The 24,095-nt window shown below is 39.6% G+C and overlaps 1 protein-coding gene across 5 annotated transcripts; it reads right to left on the bottom strand.

Moving 5' to 3' along the window:
- Positions 1-4,725: 4,725 nt before the first annotated feature.
- FBXO30 (F-box protein 30) lies at positions 4,726-23,776 on the bottom strand. Of its 5 annotated transcripts, none has more exons than XM_033011655.2 (4): positions 23,633-23,776; positions 18,711-18,815; positions 8,529-10,623; positions 4,726-7,654 (listed from the first exon to the last, which is right to left on the bottom strand). In XM_033011655.2, exons 3-4 carry the CDS (start codon positions 10,605-10,607, stop codon positions 7,451-7,453), a joined length of 2,283 nt encoding a protein of 760 aa, XP_032867546.2. In that variant the 5' UTR covers positions 10,608-10,623; positions 18,711-18,815; positions 23,633-23,776; the 3' UTR covers positions 4,726-7,450. The 5 variants fall into 5 exon arrangements, with proteins under 5 accessions (XP_032867546.2, XP_032867548.2, XP_032867547.2 ...); XM_033011657.2 differs by lacking the exon at positions 23,633-23,776 and adding an exon at positions 20,329-21,904; XM_033011656.2 differs by lacking the exon at positions 23,633-23,776 and adding an exon at positions 19,379-19,401.
- Between the last annotated feature and the right edge of the window lie 319 nt (positions 23,777-24,095).

Here is a 24,095-nt window from a genome sequence, read left to right on the forward strand (position 1 = left end):
TGGATACACACACCTTAGGGAGAATCAAGGAGAGTTGTCTCCCAATTTCAGCAGCAGAAAGACAGTATTTCAGGAAAGAATTAGAAGTATTCAGAGGGCAACGTTTACCTGGGGGGAGGGAAGGTACCTTGCATAAACAGAATCTGCCATAAAGACTGAATTTTCTAAAATCATGCATTGGAAATCACAGCCACCAAAAAAGCTGTTAGCTTCACCAGGAGGAGGCAGGTAGTTACATGCTCAAAAATGTCCTCACGAAGAGACAAGAACAGTTTAACCTCGTGATAAGGAACAGAGTTTGCAAGCAGAAGCAGCACACTAAGTCCTTGAATGAATTTTCATGTGACATGATTGCAAAAGCACAGAATGGCTCTTACTGGTGTGTAAAAGGCTACTAAATGCACTTTTACTGTGTCATACCTAAGCACCGAAGAGAAGCTTTTCAACTTAACCGAAGTCGACCAAATTGTTAGTCTTTTGCCTCCTTGTAATTATTCTGGAGAGCAGCCATGCTTAACTCTTCGAATGTGAGTTCACTTGCCACGACTCGCTTTCCAAAGATGACTTTAAGGAGTACCACCCACAGAACTTCTCATTGAGGAGCACAACTAGATTTAGACCTAGACTTAGGACTAGATTATTAGAACTAGAAGTTCTAAAAATAAGGCAGGTTTTTGCTGCCTCAGCCAGAATGAGAACCCTTTGTTTTGGTTACAAATCTGCCCGTTCGCCCCTACCACTCTGAAAAAACAGACTTTCTTCAGGTATCCTAGATGTTCAGAAACAGATTTGATGATCCAGAGATTTGTCCCACCTTGGATGGAAAAGATAATGATTTCAATATTGGCTAACATTAATTACCCATCTGGCACATATTTCAAATTACGTGAAATGTGAATACTCAAGCATAGAGATGACTACATGTTCTGGGGGTTTTTTGTGTCAACTTCCCTGCGAAGCAAAAAAAACCCCAGATTTTCCTATGAAACCTGTACAGTACTTGAAATAAAGACATGAAGTGCAAAGCATTAAACAGATAAGAACTGACATGAGGTGAGACTCTTGTGGGTTCAATATGACTCCAAGAAAACTGAAGAGCTTCCAAGACAGTATGGAGGATCAGAGCTATATATGAGAATTGCCCCTCTCCCTGATCTTCAATATAGGGCTGAAAAGATCATCTCATTGCATCTGAGGTACACAGTAACCACCAAAATCTTAGCCAAGACTCCCTGCAATCATGGCAAAGATCAGTGCTAGAATGTTGTACTTGAAACTGTCTCAGCCCATTAAACACCTATAAAAGCTACATTCATGAATTAGTCAAAGAGAATAAAACACATCTGGATGATAAAATTAGCAACTATGGTATGATTTAAGCTTCACTTGAAGATCAAAAGGACAGTAAAAAGGTGACACTGCCAATCACACAGCTTTCGTAAACGTGTCTTGTTTTGGTTTTGTTTTTCATTAAAATGATGCACTTTCTTATCTATTTGCAGTAGACTTCATATGAACAAAATACAGAAATTGAGTTTTCTGTTTACTTGCCAGGCTCTTTTAACAAACATTAATGAACACTGTTTATATACAGAAACAGGACAGAAATCCATCACTGAGAATTTTTCTAGTTGTTGGCTTTTTTTTTAGTGTAGTAGTGTTTTGGGGGTTTTTTTGTTTGTTTGTTTGTTTTTTTTGTTTTTTTTTTTTTTTTTTTTTCTGGCTGGTTTGTTTTGTTTTTTAACCTTTAACATAAATGCTTCTGTGTTTATCCAAAATGGCATCAGCTAAAAAATATGATTACAAGTTGTAACTCCAGTTAACTGATGTCCGAGTCATAGGTCACTTAGACTGAACCTGTTTTATCACAAAACACAGAAGCAATTTTGTGTTGTGTGCAATCCTACCTGCTGAGAAGTTAGTCTTATTGCATTGTTAATGCAAGAACATCCTATTTATCTCCATACCAAAACCCATGCACACAGCGAGATACCATATAAAACTCTTCTTGCTTAGGCAACAAGGCATCCACTCGTCCCTTATTCTTGAAATGCACAATGATCCAACACTCCAGGCAGCTGACTCTCATAAACAGATGCCATAGTTTGTAACAGTCATATTTTACCTTAAGCATGGTTCAAATCTCATTAAGTGGCACATTATTTCCTGTTTGCTGTAAAGGCCTCCAGAATTACATGTGGAACACAACTATCTAATTACAATACTAAAAAGAGTACACAGTATTCAGAAGATTACACAACACGTAACAATCAAACACTAACACTTCTGAACAAAGTCCAACATGTATTTGTGCCAGGTTGTTGACTGTTCATTTGCTAACCAGTCACATAATCAGGTTAGTTTTGTTCTGCAGCCTACCCCTTTGTTGGGATGTTCACGCGAAAATACTAATGCAACCCAACTTTCATCTTGCTAGCAGAATTCTCTCCATTTAAATCACAGTAAGCCTGACGATAGCTCTTTCGTTACATGCTTGAAAACATACCTTAGAAAAAAAAGGCAAATCTTAAATGAAAAGCATATATTGCAATCTATTCTGTGTGTTCCATTTTTTTATATTGCAAAATTCTTGGTTTGATACAACATGATGACACTTTCAAACAAATAATTTTGTAAGGGCATTGCAACCTCTCCTACTACTATTGTTCTGCAGTTCATTTATATTATGATTTTAAATAAATAACTAAATGTCAGCCCAGTTTAAGACGATACTAAGCACCAGAACACTGAAATATCCTCAAGGCAGAAATCACATTTTTCTAATTGATTCTACAAAAGCCTTATGTGAATTCATACCTCATTTTTTTTTTTTCCTCCTATATTTTGCAGTTAAAAATCATACATGCTTATTTTGTACACATTTTTTCTGCTGCCTGAGGCTATAGCCAGTCTGCATACCTACTACTGCATTTATTGCAGAATTTGGTTTGTCAAAATGGCAGAGGTGTGGACTTTTGCTATCACATTTCATAATGCATCTAGTGATGATTAATGTTTTCTCAACTTACCAGGCCATTAGCAAGCTACAGTGAATGCTATCAGTCTTCTTATTTTGCTCCTTGCATTCACTGACACATTTTTGTTCCCTTTTTATGGCAAATGCTGATGGAAACCAAGCAGATGAAGCCTCCATATCCAAAGGACCTTATTTTTGTATTATTCTTACCAAATACTGCCTCTGACACCACCACCATGTAGAACCTACACTGAATGCATACCTTGCATCCAGTAGAGAGGACTGCATTCAACTTAACTATTACTTGATGCGGGAGTGCTGGCATCACTTGGAGACAGTTTACAACTAAAGCACATTAGAGCTCAAGTAGCAGCAGGGTAACTCCCGGTATCATGGAAAGACTGATAAATCATTGGTGAAACGCTGTGGCAGCATGCGCAAGTCAGAAACTCCCAGCACTCTGACACACACAGTTCCTCAGAAGAGTTTCTATGCTGAGATTGGATGCCTTCCTTATTTTAAGCCTAATTCTCCATTCAGTTTTCCTCTCCAGTTTGGATTATTGCTACAATATTCACCACGTGCTGAACAGTCACACTATGAGAATCCCATTCTTCAAATAGTCTCTGCTTTACAAGCCGTAACTTTTTATAAACACTATCTGAAGGCTGGTTTTTGCCTCAGTTCTCTAAACAACCACTAGACTTTGCTCATCTGAAGATGATCAAAGATGCCTGAACAGACATTCTGACTGAAAGAATTTAAATCAGCTTTCTGATATTAGAGTAAGCATCAAATTCTCCACTGAACATAAATCTCATTTTAAGAAAGTACATTCGGCAAATAAGAGCCTATGAAGATAGCTCTGGCAGTAGTATTCTCAGAAAAACAAGCTAAAGCATACAGGCAAATCCTCTAGAATACTTTAAGCATCAAGAAAGTTAAACAAAAAATATTTCCTTACACAGCAGAATACCTAATCCACTTATGGAGAGAGAAAAACAAAAGGCTAATGTGGCCTGTCCAAAACAGCCACAAGTTTGTAATGGCTGAAATTAAACCATGAGTCACACCACGTTTCTTAACACTGTTTAGATGAATTTATTACCAGATTGATGTAGTATAGGTACATTTTTATTTGTAAAGACTATTAAGCATACTCATATTAGCAAATGCTGGTGCAAAAGGTCTTCTATTTCAGTGGGGTTTTGTTTTATGTTTTGCCATTCCACAAAGAGTCTGAACTACAACTATTATCTAAAAACCACCCTACATTTTTGCTTCCACACCATTTTATGAAATAACTTTCTACAGAAAACTTTACTCATGAGACAATACACTGAAAATGTTCTTTTCAAACCAGCAGTGTGTGTCATATTGAATACATAATATTTCCAATTTATTATTCAGACAAAAACAATTAAAACCAGCCTACAAGGTACGAGTCTTCAATGTTATGTAGATAAATCTTTAACTGTGGAAGGAAATCTATGTTGCATAATAGACCAAAGCAACAGAAATGGATGTGCAGTCTATAAAGGAATGACCAATCTTCATACTGAAGTGAATGTGAATATGTATCAATCACTTCCAAATTATGCAACATTTAAATGTTTGCAAACAGGTTCCTTTATGTAACTTGATCTTTTTGAGTACTTACTGGAATCCCATAGGCAGACATTGAGCACCATGTTTCAACACCGGAAGGCTGGTGATAAGCTTAAAAAAAGTACAATCATACTAAAAGAGAAACTCCAAAAGTTTTATTAGGATTTCAACAGACATTGCAAAAAAATATTGCATAATGATTGAAAACATAATATTTTAAACAAAGTAGCAATGTGGTATGAAGTAAAAGAAAGACTGGAACAGCTGTCTATATATGCTGTAAGGGAGATGTACCAGGAAAGGGATACGACATTTTTAAAAATCAAGGGCAAATGTGAACAAGCCACATTTTGATAGACTGACTATACACCATAGATGTTTTACAAACTGCATAGCAGTGTAAAAAAAAGTTTTTATCCTAACTATATTGTATTTCTGCATTTGGAGCAGTTTACAAGGCAGATATTTTGTTTACAACATTGATATCTTAATAGCTCTGGATTCTCATAAAAAATAAACTAATTTAACAAAAAAGCCTGTATCTACATTTGAAAACAAAAGTGCATGTATTGAGAAATAGTGTTATTTCTTAAGAAGAACACCAAGTACTTAAAAAGTTCATCTTAATAGATCAACAACTGATGATACTTTAGATGTAGATCTGCACTGCGCTACAAGTGAGATTCTACCAACACCAGCTCCTCTAACTGAACGCTTTCTTTTCCTAAGCAACTGAGAGATGTGCCTGCCTACTATGCTTACCAGGGTTCTGGGTAGTTACAAAGAATGCCAAGTACCAAAACCACCACATTACTGACTAAAAAATACCAGTAACCCAAGACAGATGTTTTAAAGTAGATTTAGCCATAAACACAAGCATAAATTCCTCAACATTCAGGATCCTTCCAGTCACACAACTATTTTTAAACACTGGAGAGCAGCAGCAAGGAGCCATTAGAGCTAAAAGACAAGAACTGATGAAAGTCTCTCTCCTGCCTTGTACTGAAGAATTTGTGGGTAATGAGCATTTCAATGCACTCAGAGAACAGGGGCCAGGGGGTGGGGGGGGAGGTAAAATCCCTACCTAAAACCCAGTTGGTATAGTCAGATTTGTACATGAATCTAGGTTCTCCTCTCCAGATAACTGTGGTAACAGCTACAAATTACTGCAAATATTGTTAACTTCTGTAGAGGGTTTACTCATTTCCTCTCTCCAAACAAAAAAAGAGGAAGTGTCAAAAGAGACCAGGTAGTTTGAGGATCCAGGCAGAACTTTTGTTTGAGTTCTTATAATTTAAACTCATGGCACTGAAGAACTAGATTTTATTTTTTCTGGGCACCTGTAGCACTGGATAGAAAAAGGCAGTGAATATTTAGCTGGACTCGACCCAGAATGGGAAATGCACAGATACCAAAGTTGTGAACTGCAGCCAGACTAGCCATAAACAAGTGTCCAGTACAGAAATTAGGAGTAATAAATTTAGCCGTTTTTTGTAAACATCTCCTCCTTACTAATCTCTTATTTTTTCCTATAATGGAAATACGTACTGTATTTCTTTGTTCCAAGCTCTGGTCTGTTTCTGTTTTAGCTTTGTGGCACAGTTGCTAAGTGCAACAGGCTAGAGACACCAACATTAATACAAACAAGTTGGAAAGTCAGCTCAAGTTATTACAGTTTTGCTGTACCAGGCCATTTTTCATATCATGTATTCTCTGTTCACAAATGCTTTGTAAGATCTTTTATTATGGAAGACTGGAAGCAAATTGGAGCTTTTCATTTAACAGATGTGGTTGAACATTCACTTCTGATATGCCTTATGCAATTAACAAATCATGTCTCATCTTATGAAGATGATACATTTGCTAAACATACCAGTAATTTAAAATGCTCCTCAAAAAAGCAGCATTTTTATAGACAAATTAACAGAAAAGGAGACAATACATCTCACAATACCATAGAACAAGTAAAGCCCTTTCATTAGCTGCATTATAAATTCATAACTGTTCATCACATACTTTGAATTTCTGACTGCTCAAGCAATTTAACCCTCAGCCAACTGCAGGACAAGGGAAAACATTTTAAACATCGTATATTGATGTCATTGTAGGTGCGAAAGTAAAAACTAGTATTCCATGTTCTTAGCTCTAAAAGTTTTGCTCCCAAAAGTGAAATAACTGTTACTAGTTCAGAAGAAAAATAATTATTGTTGACATGTCAAAAGAAAGTTATACTAAAAATTAAGCTGCTGTAAATCTGTTTGTTTAGATCATTCCCCCCAAAAAAATTTTAAAAAGAAAGCTGATCCTAGATCACCTGTTAACTAGGAAGAGCACTAGAACACTGATTTTGTGAGAAAAGATGTTCTTAAAAGCTGAGTTTGAGACATCTGCTATGAAGTTTTGAGTTCTTCCTTATCTTTCAAATATTTGGATTATAATTTGTTAAAAAAAATAGACCAAATACAGAAAGTACATTTGGTCAGGATTTTGTCTCGCTACAATTCAGTGTTTCCTATCTAAATGTGCATACCATTTAGAGGCCATTTCTGAAATGTTATCAGTCAACAGCAACATGGGCACCAGTGAATCAGAAAACACACCTTAGGATTTTGTTCTTAAATTACATAAGTTAGATAAAACTACCCTGTCCAGCAAGTTCCGAATTTTTCAAACGTTAAGGCAACTTTCATTACTTTCCAGCTAAACAGTATTATAAAAAATAAATGTCACTTCAAACCTTATATACACAGTGACAGAGTAGATTTAGCTAGAAAGTATCTTTAGTACATTAATAAAGTGTCATGTAATATTACCAAGGTTATATCAGGTGCTTGAGTGTATGTGCAATTGGAGTGGTTGCAATATTTAAAGTACTGGTTTCAAAACAGAGCGCAGCGAACGTCCTTCTTTAGTGAGTTCTCGTGTTACACACATACATGGCAGCGGAACAGCCTCCTCTCTTCTCTCTACAGCATTATAGCTACATTTCTTCAAGTGGTCAGCCATGCTTACGATGTCAGCAAACTTCCACTCATTCACAGTACAGAAGGCTGTACTGAAGCGCCAAACCTAGAAAATAAGTTGCACTTAGGCTCAAAATGTTTAAAGATGCCTGAACTCAGAGCAGGTAATTAAATGTCTGTGCTATAATACTTTCAGGCAATGTTTTGCATCTACTATAAATTACACTAAAAATCAACATGACGAAAGCATACAATGCTAAATTTTGTGTAGTGAGTCCCAGGCCGTTTCAGATTCCAAGTCAACTCTGAACACTGGGAAGAAACTGGCAATATTTTTTTGCATCTACAAAGTAGATGCAATCAGAAGTTAAATGACGAAGTATTGCATGACCAGTCACCAAAATCCATTTCTAAAAGGACCAACTTCCGGAATTCCAAATGATTGCTGCAGATACTCTGCAGTTCTAGGGGGGTGGTGGGAAATGGTGAAAACTGTAACTACACAAAAATCACCCAAAGGTTTTAAGAATTATTTACATACTTATGTCACTTAATATCATGGCAATGGATAGGATCTCAACAGGTTAGCAAAAATTAGAATTGGTGTAAACAGTATAAAGGCAGGAAAAACAAACTTTGTAGGCAACTTTCCCACTTTCACAGACTATTGACACTAAAGAAAATAATGAAGAAATCATTTAATATTTCAAAATTTGGGGGGGGGGGGGGGAAGGTTAATTTACTTACATTAAGTAAAAACTGGACTGAAAGTACTTCTACTTCTTCAAGTGTGGAGTAGACTGAACCAACCTGCTAGCAATTTTCACTAATTGTTCTATATGACAATCTGTTTCTTGAAGGGATATTATATCAAAAAACAGTAATAACAATAGTGATCAGGGAAAACATTAAGGGAAAAAGCAGAGACATGACCAATTTTATACCCTCTCTTTCAGCTTCAAAATAAAAAAATAACTTACCTTTTCCTTTATCTGCCAAGAACTTCTTCCATCTGGGTACTTTCTCTTCTCCCAAAGCAGTATCACCATTCCACGTGCTTGAAGCAAGCTTCCACACACATCTCTCATTAAACGTGACACTCTTGAAAGCTGACATAAACTAAAGCCATCTAGAAAACTAGCAATGTGCTGCAGAACCTCAAAAGGTAGACTACTCAGATGGTCATTGTGTAGTCCAACTAAGCAGCTTTTTGCTGGTTCTACTAATACTGTGGATATACAAGGCTGAACTCCAAATGACCGTAAGTGGCGGTCATGAATAATTTTTGCCCCTTGTGTTGAAGGACAAAACCTTCGTTGAGAATATGTACACCCATAATATGCCAAAGGACACCTCTGCTCCATCCAGCCATTAAGGCCAGCATGAATGTCACCATGCACATTCTTAAAATGTGATGAAAACTCATTCCTCCTAAACAACTGTCCACAAACAAATGTAAACATTGAACGCTGTTTTGTTTGGTATCTAGCCACATATTCCAATACCAAATCCAGTCCAAGGGTCTGGAATGGACTTGGATTTGAGAGCTGTGGGTTGGCATGATCACATGCAGAAGCTGAAGCAATTTCCCCCACCATTGTATTTGTGGCCAATATAGCAGATGGGAGAGAAAACGTTTGGGTCCCAAAGTCAACGTGATACACATCGACAGTGCGACTTTCTGATATCCCCCTACCTCCGGGAGAGTCTCCTAGGCAAAACAACAGAGCTGCAGTGATTAGATCAATCCCCTGAAGACCCATAGGATCTTCTGTTATTTCCAAATCCGATGTATCAACAGCTTTGTCTTCTTTTGGTGTAGACCAATAGTGGTTAACAAGGAATTTGTATGATCGATGCCGTAAAAGTGAAAACGCATCTACATTTCTCAACCTTTCTTGCTCTACTTGTCTCTCTAACAATTCTTCTTCATTAGCATTATGGGGAAGTAGTACATGATTAACATTGCCATTAATTAAGTAATCAGCTGATATTACTTCTTTAAGCTGTGCTGTCACAGGGAAGGAGCTGCAAGACTGTAATGCTTCATCATCATGAGATGCAGTACATTCACCATTTGCTACACTGGATGGTTTTGAATTAGATACACCAAGATCCTCATTCTGGTCCACCACCTTCGAACATTCATTTTCTACATGAAAGCCATTACACAAAAGTGAGGAGTTACTGAGGTTTAGATTTAAGTCATGTTTTTGCACTACATCGTAACAAATATCACTAGAACCATTTTGCTCCATTTGTGAATTTTGACTCAGGCTATCAAAGTTAATTCCCCCAACTGCTCCTATGTTGTCTTCATCTGGATATTCATGGTCAGACTTTTTATCCTGAATAATGCCATTAGAAGCTTGTTCTTTAATCTCAGTATCTTCTTTCATTTCATGTGGTGAAATGCAGAGCCTTGAACTTAACATATTAATGTCCCTTGTAGCAGTGTTCAGGATATCCAGAGCAGCAGCTAAACTCCTCGTTGTTTCTACAGTAGCTTGATAAAGTGCACCATAGGACTCTTCATCTACAGGCATCAAACCATTTGAGTGAGCTGCATCTGGGGTACTTGATTTGACAGAGGCTTGCTCTCTGGATTCTGCTATTTGATCACCTGCTTTTGACATCATAGTTGCTACTTTAAGCGATTCTAATAACATGCGCTGGTCTTGAAGGGCTAAAGCCATATCTAGCTGCTCCACTTCATCAACATCTTTACTCAGATTTTCGTAAGATTTTCGGTCTGCGTAACTGACTGGCCATCTATTCCACTCCATGGTACAACATACTACACTTGCAGGACAGACTTCTAGATGATCAGCAATTTTATTTCGGGCTACTATGAAGGGACATCCAAAGCCACTATTCAGACAAGGCACTCTTTCAAGTGGACATAACATGCGATGTTCCTCAGCTTTACATGAGTGAAAAACTGCTCCACAAACCAACGGGCAGCCAATCAAATCACAGGAAATGCCAGGCTCTGGTCTGGTCATACAACGACGGCTGACACAGTTCACACAGTGTAAATGTTGTTGATGTTCCTCCATGACTGTAAACCAAATTCTGAGTGAAGAGAAAGGAGATAAAAAGCATAGAATATTAATTCAATATTGTTAATATTTACTAACTATTATTTGCAGTTTTGCATCCTCTAGGTGTACAGAAAGATATATGTTAATACTATATGAACTGATCAGTAGCCATTTTAAGAGAACAAGTATGTTACATGTTATCTCAAAAAAATGGTGTTTAAAAGTTCCCCTGAAAACTGAAGATATACATTTGTACTAGAGTTCAAGATATAGTCTATTCATTTATTCACCACGTATAATATACGCAATTTAGGTAAAAAAGTTGCATAATCCTTCCCTCTTGAACAGCTTTTTTCTCCTGCCCATTGCAAATAAATGATTCAAATAAAAAAAAAACAAAACAAAACAAACAACATGATCATTGACTATGGCCTACTGCCTAAAATCATAAACCATTCAACTCTACAGAGTAAGAAGATGAAATAAAGGAAGCCAGATTCATCTTCATCTCCAGTTCTCTAAATTAAACACAGGTAGCCTATTCCATAGGCTGCTTGCTACCACCTAAGCTTCTGACATCATGCAGTTCTGTTTAAGGCAATCTGCAGACCTCAGTGCATACCTCAATCCTCTGTCATGTCCCATTCTCCCCTCTCCATGCTTCAGACAGACAGCAGTCCTTTACAACAGCTCTTCACTCTTTTTTTTCTTCATCTATAGTATATAGCTCCTCCCTTATTTTTACAGTAGCTGTTGCACAAGGGTGGCAATTATACTACACATTAAGTCCTTTTATTTCATTGAAAGCTTTTACATAAAACTTTACTACCCAACATGGTCCTATCTATACTTCCAGTTCAACCCACAAAAGGTAATCTTTTTAATGCATCTGATGGGTGCCCTGATTACAATACCAGCAGTTCAAGGTGTAAAGGTAACAAAACAACTTTACATAACAAGGCCAAACAGCAGTAAAAATCCAAATAAAATTCACTGCATAATCTATTATAACACATTGACACCAAAAAAAAAAAAAAAAAAAAAAAAAATTCTTTGTTGTGTTATGGAGGAAAAAGAAGAAAAAAAAAAAAGAAAAAAAGAAGATAAGAGAGTAAATTTTGCATCTTTGTGCCATACATCGAGAAGCTGTGGAACTGCTCACTGGAGTGCAGGCCCACGCAAGTGACCAAGCTCTCCCTCCCCTATGCTCTAACAAATTCCTTCTCAGAAATGATACCACTAGGATTACAGTTCAGAGGTACCAGAGAATGACTTGTACAGAGTCAAATCTTGAAATACTGTCCCCAAAATACACTGCTCAGTTCCTTCTTCTCTTCACTCCCCTCACTCCAGCATTTTTAGTGAAATACAAAATGCTTACAGAATTTAAGACTAATAAAAATGGTTCCTTAACTTGTTCTGCTAGCTAACAAGTGATCTCATGCATTGTCTTCAAACTAAACACTTCAATTTTAATGCCTTAAAACTTGTTAAATTAAAAATACTCCAAACTGTAAAAATAGAACTGCATAGTATTTTTCCTTTTGTTCAAACCGAAGGTAAGAGGAAACAAAAGTGCCTTTTAGACACTCCGCTTTAAATAATTTACAGTATTTAAATAGAAATCTATGTGATGCTTCACTCACTTGTATACTTTTAATGCTTTGAAATTCATGCCAACTTTAAGTTGCAATCAGTCCTCATCCCCCCATCCATCGTAATTTGGATAACTCAAATATTTTAGCCACCCACTCTCCTGAACACTTCTAACAAAGAAGCATATGTGCTACACTTAGCAGGCAAAACACAGCTGAATTTTCCCCACCATACCTTAGTGTTTATATACTGAGTAACAAGTAAGTTTCGAGTAAATTGTCAAGTGCATCAGTCACTGAACTCAGTGACTGACTGACTTGCTAAACGTTTTAGCAAACCTTTCTGGCACACAACCCGCTTTCAACTTTGTCCTGGTTTTGTCTGGGATAGAGCTATTTTTCGTTCTTAGTAGCTAGAATAGTGTTGTGTTTTGTATTCAGTATGGGATTTGGGATAAGAATGTTGATAATACACTGATGTTTTCAGTTGTTGCTAGGAGATCAAGGACTTTTCAACTTTCCATGTCCTGCTGGTGTGCAGGTGCACAAGAAGCTGGGAAGGAGCACAGCCAGAGTACCAGACCCAAACTGGCCAATAAAACATTCCATATCATATAACATCATGCTCAATATATAGGTGAGGGTTGGCAGTGAAGTTCGCTCTCCTCTTCTGGGATTGTGGTTTTAGGATTTCTCACTTCTCTGGGATCGCTAGCTGGGAATGGGCTGGGCGTTGGTTGCCAGGTAGTGAGTAATAATGTGCATCACTCATCTGTATATCCTATTATTACTATCATCATTATTTTAATTTTATTTCAATTATTAAATTGTTTTTATCTCAACCTACAAGTCTCCCTACCTTTACCCTTCCAATTCTCTCCCTGGGAGGGGGAGTGAGCAGCTGTGTGGTGTTTGGCTGCCAGCTGGGTTTAAACCACAACAAACTTGCCTATTAAGTCAGATAGCATCTACTGCAAAGAGCCGAACACGTTCAGTAAAGAATGAGAGAAAATTATTTGACTTCTCTATTTTTAGTTCTTCCAGCAAAGCCCTCAAAGTAATTCCTGCCAAATACAGCAGTCTACCTGTTGCTAGACCAAAGAAATTTCAGTTTTGCATCATTACTGAAACCAACTCTAGTTTTCCTCAAATCAACAGGTGAGCAGACATCAAAAGGAAGCTCTCAGGTTATGTGTGTATTTTAAAGTGCTCAACACAAAATGGAAACATCCCTGAAAGAGACAATTGCCAGTTTATAATGCAAGAGCCCTCACAGAACCCAACCCTTGCTTCATGTACCTAAACACGGTCCTGCTCCTATAAAACAGTCTGGCAGCAGTAAGGCTTAATTTAATCAGCTACCCACACTTATTTTTTTAAATAATAAAAAAAAAAAAAAAAAAATTTTTACCTACTTTGCAAAAAGCTATGCAGCCTGCACACTGCAAGCTGGACAGAAGTGAGCCACTGCTGGAGCAGAGGGCGGGCATATGCTGCCGCGCCAGCGCTGTGCCACCGCCCCCAGGCCAACGCTGGCCCTTGTGCCGACAGCTCCCAACGCACACAAACTGAGCTCGTGTTTGCCTGCACCATTTGTGCAGACATACCCTAAATTAGTCAACCATCATTGAATACTATCTTTAAAAAGACGATGTGAGCTTACACAGAAGAACATTCTGCCAGGCTGGGCGAGCCGAGGACCCAGCCAAGGAAGAAGAACGTAGCCGACTCAGTATGAGTGATAAAGCATGCTTCAGTTTATTGATTTTCATTACAGCCTTTTATAATCCTTCTGCTTAATTATGCCTACTAGTCAATCATTGATTGGATAAAATACAAGCAAGCCATGCCAGGGCTTGTTGGCCCAAGCCCTGGGAAAGACCCAGATAAGTTAGTTTAGGAGAAACAAAGAATGCTCATTTCTCCATCCTCCCCTGATTAAAGAAGAACAAGGAATGCTTCCCAACCTTGACGAGATGGAGAATGTTTCATCTCAAAACCTTAGTCAGTACTTTCCCACGGGATTCACTCTTGCTGTTGTTCACTCTTGCTGACTGAGGCCTACTCATGCTAACTTAAAAGAGACTCTCGTCGCAAAGAGGATCTCTAGATCCATGTCCCTCTTCCCTTAGCCATTCTCCAACACATTCTATTAAGACCGTATAACATCCTCCTCTCTAGCACACTCTTGGTCTTTACCAGTCAAGATTGTGAAACCTGAGTTGCACGATGGTAACTGGCTTTTCTCAGGCTCCTGGACTCCTTTCACACATAAACTAATATTCATCAAAACTTAATGATTTCATACAAGCAAATGAAATTTTGAAGTGTGTAAGAAAGAGACAAAACCTGGTGAAAACATCAAATATCACTAACAGATGGTATATGCAAGCCAGAGCAGACACTAAAATACCATGTTTTACCAATAAGTAGATGCTAATTCAGTTCTATAACAGATGCTTGTAATTGCTTTTATAAAGAAGTAGTTACACACGTGATCAATTAAATAGCTGAAGTAACCTGTTCTCTCAGTTTCAGTAAATAAGAATTTTACTGGTCACTAAGAAGTTTGATTAGTTGTCATTTCTCTTAAAATTAAGGAGCCAAAGTATTTGAACTAAATACATAATTTAAAACCCCTCTGGACATCATTTAGAACGTCGGTAGGACACTCATTAAAATTATGTGTCCTGCTTACAAGCCTTAACTTCACAGCACCTGCTGCAGAACTTCAATTTAGTTAGAATGTCACATTTTATTTATAGCTTACTACAAAGTCCTTTTATACATTTTAAATGTCCTTTTCAGCACTTTCGATTTCAATACCTGGGCTTCAAACTCAAAAGCTGTTTTGGGCAATCATGAGTTCTAGTCTGCTTAAGCTAGTTAAGACTTTTGATAGAATTCAATTATCAAATTGCAAATTAAGTCCAAAGGAAAAAAAAAAAAAAAAAAAAAAAAAAAAAACAACAAACCAAAAAACAAATTACTCTATCAAACTGGTATATGGACAAGACCTCAAGAATTAGCACATTCCTTAATCAACAAATGGTCACAACTCACTCCATTTTATAAGCTAACCTTGTGAACCACAGAACTTAGCAGCTCTTTGATTCATTAAGAGCATCCACATGTGAATCATTTTCCTTTGGAGAACCAAAACCAGCATATCACTAGTATTATACTGAGAACAAGAACCACCCTCTTCCCAAACATTGCCTTGTAAAGGAAAACTGTTGGGTAAAGGGGAGATAAAGAAAATTCTTGCTGGAGGTAACAAAGTACTTTCATTTCCTCTGATACAGAAAATTGAAAGGGACAGCAAAGAGTGCCATTACTGTCCTGAAGTAGAATACCTGTCATTAAAACACGTACCAATAATATTTACAGTGTTCATGCCCCATTGTGTTCTTTGACACAATATGGGGAGAAGATAGAGTGTCAGATCAATGACTACAGCAAGAACGAACAGCTGTCCCTTTCTGACACTAGTGTAGTGTCAGCAACTAGCTGCAGTTCATACGAGATGCTTAAGTACACACACTTGACTGTTACTAGCAGAGAAGCCTAAAAATACATCCTGTTCCAGTGAGGTGACCACTGCTCTCAGAATCTGTGCAATCACTTGATGTTATTGTACATACTATACAGTCAGCTGACCAATTCAGCCAGAGCATGCTTTGAAAATGTCATAATTAAAAGGATTAAAATTCCAGCTGCTACAGCCACATGATTTTCAGTCGCTGTTGTAATACAAACATTAAAATAGCATAATAAAGTTTTCAGTCACCACACAATACTTCAGTTCTCACTTTCTTCTACAACACAAAGTATAAGGACCTGTATTCAATATTATTAAACCCAAAGTCTGCTTACTTATTCTCCCCTACATTAATTCCTTGGTGCCAATAAGAGAGGAAATCACAGCAACTATTACTGCTATTGAACACTCCATTGCTCAGCTACCTTTCATTCACCAAACGTATAAAGTTCAACCATCTTTGAGAATCTTCCCTCTATCAAATTTTACTAAATAGGTCAACAGGTTCTTAAATTACTGGTTCAAGGAAGTAGAAGAGAGAGACACAAGGAGTACTACAGATTTAAACCTCCAGGTTTAAACTTCCAGGAGCATCCAAATCCACCCACAAGCAGCCAAATATATGCAAACCATTCTACAAAATCCCCTTTTGTTTTGGAGATTGTAGAAGAGAATGCCATATTTCTGAATCTTTCATCTTTTACCCAGGTCTCTGGCTAAGTGAGAGAGAGATTTAAGTGATGGTGGTATAAAAAAAAGGGCAAGGAGAAACTGGGCAAGAGGTAGAGCGCAGTGTAAAAATAAAAAATAATTTTAAAAAATATTTAGAATATTCCGTCAAAATAGAACTGGCAATACTACAGAAAATTACTGAACAAGCTATTTTATTTTTCTATATCCTACCAAGCATGGGAGAATAACTATCATTCACTTTGACTAACACGTCTGTCAAATGCTTTAAACAAGCTTTGCAGTCTTCCATGAGGTAAGGTAAGCTTTTCTTGTCTTGTCTTGTCATCCCTATCCTGCAAAAAAGTATAACATTTATGTATCTAAAAAACAACACCTCAGTCTACTACTACAATAGCATGGCCACATTAATTTTCTATGTTATGCATGTTATGCTCCCTTTTGGTATCTGGGGGTGATGGTGTTTGGGTTGGTTGGCTTGAAGTCTTTTTTGATTTATCAGTTTTCAAGTAATAGATGAAAAACGTGAACTGAAAGTTCAGCGAGACGTCTTTGGCACCATTTCAACTGGAGAATGGCAAGTGCCACCAATAGTTGTCATCCCTGCTTGAGGATGCTCTAACTCTACTCCTCAAGACTCTGGGAAGCTTAGGGTTAAACAGCCCCATCCTGAGGCTTCTCCAAAGCCAGTGAAACCACTGTCCTCATATTAGGGACCTGGGTACCTCAAATACTGCTTAAATGTCTCTCCATAGCATTGGGAAGGCAGGAAACAGGGACATACAGCAAAGTTAATCTAATGCTACACTATTTTTTTTAATACACCAACTACTTTTTAAAACAGTAAATTCAAAAGAACAACAAACATTACAAACTGCAAGTTATTAACATGAAATAACATGACTAAGAGGTGACAAATTTGAAGGCATGTGCTGCCATTGCACAGGTAACAGAGTAGTACATGTGGCCATATTTTAATATCTTATATACTAGGCAATTGTTCTTCTTTATACAGTTTTTCTCACTTGAAAGAGAAGTTTCTGACAGGAACTTCATCAAGCCTTATATTTCTTCTAACTAGTTTACATCAGAGGTACTTTCAGGAAGTAGAATCCTTTCAGATGCCACACTTAAAATCTCAACCTTATGGGAAACAAATTACTGCCCCTCACCCCTGAGTTCATCAGGACAACCCTGGATTCTGTTACAACTAGGCAGATCAGAGAAGTTAAAACTATATTCGAAACACTTGGATAGACAAGTTTTCACTGCATTCTCAAACAAATTAAACCACAACAAAGAGAACATCTTCCCTGCCAGGTAGTGACTGCACATATTGGACATACTAGAATTGAGACTACATTATTTTTTTCGTTAATCACTGAACACATGAGAAGGAGCTTCAATTACTAAAGCCCAAACTACTATACAAGTAGTATGCTACTTCTACCATTATCATCATAGTCTACAGCAATTTATATGTATTACACAAGAGAGGCAGAAAAAGGTCAGGCTCAAAACATGGCTTCCTACTGCAAGAAAAAGAACCTCAGGGGTGATACATATTTCTGCAAGGATTGTAGTTTTATCAGTGATATAGCATCAGAGGAGTATGTATTAACTGCTTTTTGAAGCATAAATTAAAGTTATCCATGTACTCCAAAAACAAACCAGATCAAAACAAAAACAAACTTCTAACTACAGCAAAGATAGTGAGCATTAGAATTATATGGTAGTGCAGCTTTTTTATGTCAACCTTGTAAAGAAAGCTTTTCCATGTCTACTCCTGCCCCAAACATCCTATCACAGGAGCTGACCTCTATTTTGCATTCTTCTGAGTAACACTTTAGGAGTTCCCTTCTCCCAAGTGGCAAAGCATCTTCCTCCCATTCAGAGAATTCAGTGAGATATTTCCTCCCAAAAGATCGCAGCCAAAAAACCTAGAATTCAAGGGGAAAATGACCCAAAGCAAAACACTGCTTTGACTGAAGTGGACCCTCCATTGCTACCCCATGTGTCTGGCTTTGATCCATTTTAGAATTGAAGCTCTGATGGAACACTTTCCTCTATCACTGCTAAACTCTGTGAGTGCTAAAAATCAAAACCAAAACTATGAGGCTTTTCCTTAGAGTACTTTTGTGACAGATCTGCCATGCATTCTTTTCTCCTTGACACGTTCCCCAGAGAAGAAACCCAAAGGCCTCAATGTGCCTTTGGTCACACACTGACACAGGACAACCACACCAGGAACAGCTACGCCTGTTGCATGGCTCAGGCACAAAAGCACTCTACCTGTTGAGATGGTGACAGGGCAGAAACAGCTAGAGAGCCAGTAGATTTCATGTGTAAAGCACTTCTGAACTTGAACTCAGTGCGACTCCTCAATTGCTGCAGACTCTGTAAGAAATGAGATCAGAAGTAAGGTTTCGTTTCAGGTGTACAGACTACTTTCCATATGTACAATCCTCTGAAAAAGCCTTGTGCTTACACTACCTAGAGCTACAAATGTTGAAATATTTTGCACGTTTTATGGAAAAATAACCAAGTTTTTAACAGACTTTGTAAGAGTAATCTGTCATTTTAGTTTATTGCTAGCCATGCTAGATGGTTACCTATTTATATTTATGACTAAAAGAGATTATTAAAATATTATTCTGACCTACTTAGCTTAATTCTTTGGCTTGGCCCACCAGGAACCACTTAAGAGAAAAAAACAACCAAAAAACAAAACAAAACAAAACCAAACCACAAAAAAAAACCCAACAAGCTTGAGTTATAAATTGCAACAACTGGAGAACAAAAAAGAAAAAAAAAAAAATTAAAGTTTTATTCTTTTACAAACTGCAATTTAGTCTAGTTAAAATTTGTCTAGCCTCAGTCTTCAGACATGAGAACTTAAGCAGTTGTTTATACTAAAAAGCTCTTTACTATAAGCAGTTGCTTCTTCCATGTGTTCATACCCATGGATTATCACTGAAAGTTAACAGAGGTGGAACCAAGGTGATACACCCAATGGAACAATGATATCCATATCCCCAGATATTGTCTCACAAATCCTTCAGAAAAACAGAAACAAAAATAAGCCATTTCTCAGAAATCAGAAACAGAGCTACTGGAAAAAAAATTATCAGAGAATCATAGAATGATTTGGCTTGGAAGGGACCTTAAAAATCTTCTAGTTCCAACCCCCCTGCTGTGGGCAGACACACCTTCCACTAGACCAGGTAGAAATAAGGTATTCTACATTACAGTAGGTAGTTTTAGCCACCCAAATGAAACCAAAAATAAATCCTTATTCTTACATAGTATTTTAATTCATACATGTTGCTGCAGAATTCCTGACCCCTGTATATTTACAGAGATCAGGCCAAAAATCTTGTTAATATACTGTTTCAGGTCTTACTACACAAGTTTAACCAGTCCCCATAGCAAAATAAGAAAACAACTTTAAAGTAAATGGAATGTGAACACAACTTCTCTCCAACATCCCAGACTGAAATGCAGATGTCATGTACTCTGTACATACAAGGTTATTTTTCCTATTAAAAATATACCCTTGTTAGTAGACGATGGCCTGACCACTGTACAACAAAAGTATAGGATACACAAAAAAAAATTTAACAGACACCCCCCAGCACACATATCATACGTAATACTTAACTAGAAAAGACAGAGTTTGTCCTAAAATATTTTGAAAAATTAGAAGGAGAAAAAGAATGGGAGAACAAGAACAGATATAGTATTAACAACTTTAACCTATTCTATTTTCAGGTATTTCACTTTCTTATCAAATGAAAGATGTTTCTTGCAGCACTTGCTAGGCTTTTTCCCCTTCCAAGCTGCTTGGTTTTAAAACCAATGGAAACAGTAAAAAATATCCAGTTTTTAAAAAAATATTTTCTAAACTCACCTATCTCAAATAGTTGATGACAGGAAGCTGGGAATAGATCTCATAATGAGCATGTTACTCCAGCTTTTTCAATATGTTTTCCTTGAACAGAGAACTGAAAAACACAAAGATCTGCCCTACAAGTTTGTGTGGGGTTTTAGGACATACAATGAGTCATCAATTTCTGATCTGTAGTATCACTTAAAGTGCCTTTCCCAAATGTCAACGGGCTTGATGCTATTACTTTTTCCCCAAACACTCCAGCTGAACATTCCCATCCAAACACATTCCATAGCCGATGACAATAGTGACTCAGCTAAAACAAGGTTTTGTAAGAGCATTACAGCTACATCAATAAAGTACACTCATAAAAAGATGCTATTTGCAATGAATCTGTCACTCCAACAAATTTCTCTGTCACACAGGACTTTTGGAAAACTAGTTTCTACTAGAGATGCTTCTAAACTGTCAAATGCAAAACTTAAACTTCAATCAGACTAACCACCACCCACCTTCCAGCACCTGTGTAACCAAATCTGAACCAGTCTCAAGAATCAGCTTGAACCACCACCTTAAGTTTTATATGAAGACCTGTGACTACACCAATTAGAATTTTACCTCACTGTGCCTCTCATTCTCATGCCTTAACTTTAAACCTAACAGGTTTTCATCATGATTTCACGTTAAGAGCTTAGATCAATGTTTGGCATTTGGTAAACAACAACACAGTCTACTCAATTAGATGTTCTACAGACTGTAAGGCTTTGCAAGCTATTGTAGATGCCAGCACTGTTAACAGATTACAGTAAAATTAAAACAACACATCAAGTGTCAGCTCAGAAACAATTAAAAACAGTAGCTTGTGAAGAAAGTCAGAACCTAGAGCTCCCCTCCAATTTTAACTCTCCTGGCATGTTTTACACTAGTTTATATTACAAGATTTTTCAGTCTTTTTCCTTCATTCAATGAGACTAGACAGTGCCCAGACACTTAGGACAGCTTATATAGGATTCCTCTGTAACCCTCAATAATGTAGCTACTTGTATATTTGTGGTCTGTTCAGGAATACTTACTCCTTATACAATCTAACCATCTCACCAACAAATACTCAAGTTACCTTTATTCTTACTGTGCAGATAAGGAAACTGAAAGAGAATTGTCACCAGTATAATGATCACTGGATAAATGATTCCCTGCTCCCATCTCTGTACCACTGGATCTCACTGCCAGAGGCAAAAAACATTTGTTTCATTTGAGACAGAACTCACCAAAGAAATAGGTCTATCAATGTGAAGGAAATAATCCTTGTCATTTTTAGTTCGATTGGATTGAATACAAAGCACAGGTTTCTTACAAAGCTGACATCCACAGCAGCTACAGGAACTCACGAAGACGAATAGCCATACGCTTTCTTCTTCACAGCAGTACTACAAGACACTCTTTATGACATAGGTCAAAAACTTGGTTGTCCAAAAACGTGCAAAAATCTTGCCCAGAAAGTTTCCAACCAGAAACTGCTAGTTAAACTCAGCACTTATTTTGCCCATTAGGCCTCTTAACATCAAAGAGGCAAAAGAAGTATAATCCAAATTTAATAAGTAGAGTAAAAAGTTTAGTGCAAGATAAAGAACATTCAAGAAGCCAAGTAAAAATACTGCTTTTGCACAGCCTTTGCCCATTCTGCTGGAATTCCCCTGCTCACCAACACCTTCTAACTTTGGAAAAGAAAGAGAGAGACACCCCATAAAAAGTCTCTGCTTGCAATACAACCCCAATACACTCTCTGAATCTATTTTTTTCTCTGGATGAAACTTGAACACTATGGAGAGATTGCGTACAGATATTTACATACATATAGAGTAAAAGGCAGATTAAAGTTGCCAGTGTATTTTTCAATCTTCCAGGTATTTAACTTGCTTAGCAACCAAAGTTCTTTTAATAATATTTTTGTACTTTTGGGAGAGAGGTGGAGAGAGGAAGATCATAAGTGAGCATAACTAACATCCTCATCAGCAGGGATGCACGAACCTTAACCCTCCAGATCACAGCACAAGTTAAGGTATATAACATTATCACACAACAGAAGGCAGCAGCTGTCAGGAAAGGCCTTAACCGTCAGATGCTAAACACCGATTCTAGGGAAAGCAGAGGGAGACCTCCTGCCTAAAGTGCCAGCACAAGCAAGGTGATGCTGTTGCTACACCAGCACAGGCCTGGCTTTGGAACAGTATGCTAACACACACTTATTTTGGCATATTAACAACATAATCAGCAAAAGGGAAACAAGGATTATGAAAAGCTCCTCAGCCAAATCTGAGAACAATTTTACAGAACAAAAGCAAGCCGTCTCTCCAGCCCACGGGTTTTTCCCTGGAGAATTCAGAAGACCTGCTGCAAATGGCAGCAGCAGCGCCAGAACTTTTGGAAGTGAGGCCACACGGCTGTTTCAACGTGCGAGCCGTGCCGTTCAACAAGCTGCTGTCACCTCCCTATACGCTTCTGGCTGCCAACCTGTGTGGCTACAGAAGTACAGCTGCACCACCCTCCTTCCCTCCATAAAGGAGGAAAGGAAAGGTTCCAAGGCACGTCAGTAAAAGCCACCGAAAAAAAAGGAGAGAGGAGACAAAACACCACCTCTTGCGTGATCTGAGCACGACTACTCGAAACACACGACCACGAGGGCTTAGAGAAGCATTTCAGCAGTACCTCTGGATTATTTGCTCTCTTCCCCTCTCCTTTCATGCAGGAAGGGGTCTCTCCCACGACAGTCTCGACAGCACCAGGGAGACCCCGGCCCGACCCCTGCCCACGTGCTATCGCGACAGCCCGGAGCGCGCCGGCAGCACGGCGGGGCTGGAGGCGGCGGCAGGACCAGCCCCGCCGCCGCCACCCGCGGCCGTGGGGCCGCAGAGGGGCCAGCGCGGGGGCGGGTCGGCCACCCTCCGTGGCACGTTACCACCGACACACACTCAGCGCTCCGGGCCCTGCCGGGGCCGGGCAGGGAGGAGGGGACGCCGGCGAAGCAGGCGCACCGAACGAACCCCCGGGCGGCCTCCTCCGGGGGCTGCGGGCAGCGCCGCCCCCGCCCCCCTGCCGGGACCTGTCAGGGGCAGCGGGGAGCCGCCCCCCAGCCGGCGCCGGGCCCCGGGCCCCGGGCCCCGGCCGCCCCCGTCCCGCCGCGACCCCGGGCGCCCGCCCCCGCGGCGCCGCCATTTGTTTACCAGCCGGCTGCCAGGCAGCCGCCGCCGGCCAGGAGCGGGGCGCAGCCCCGAGGGGGGGCGCAGGCCCCGGCTCGCCTCTCCAGCCGCGGGCAGCTCTGCCTCACCCGTCCCAGTCGCTCGGCAGGCAGGAGGGCGCGGGACACCGCGCTGCGCTGCGCCTCGCCCGTTCCCCCGCCGCGGCGCCCGCTTCGCTTCGCCTCGCCTGGCCTGGCCCGGCCCGGCCTGGCCTCACCGCCCGCCGGGCTCCCGCGCGGCCCCGCTGCCGGCCGCGCCCCCACGGCCGCGCGCTAGGGCACGGCGAGCGCGCGGGGCGGGGCCGCCGCGGGGCGGGGCCGGCGGCTGCGCGCCCGCCGCGGCGGGAGGGGCGGGGTCACGAGGCCGGGGCGGAATGCCCGGATGCGGCGTGCTTGCCCGGTACACCCTGCGCGCATGCGCGGTGGCGGCAGCGGCGGCGGGGGGCGGAGGGCGGTGTGCGAACGCCGGGGTCCGCGCGCGGCGGGCTGCCATTGCCGTTGGGTCGGTGCGGCTGGGCCGCGCTGAGGGAGCGGTGCCCTCGGGGGCAGCCGG

This window comes from Tyto alba, unplaced genomic scaffold, assembly GCF_018691265.1.
Source record: "Tyto alba isolate M040663 unplaced genomic scaffold, T.alba_DEE_v4.0 Super-Scaffold_22, whole genome shotgun sequence".
Classification (NCBI taxonomy): Eukaryota; Metazoa; Chordata; class Aves; order Strigiformes; family Tytonidae; genus Tyto; species Tyto alba.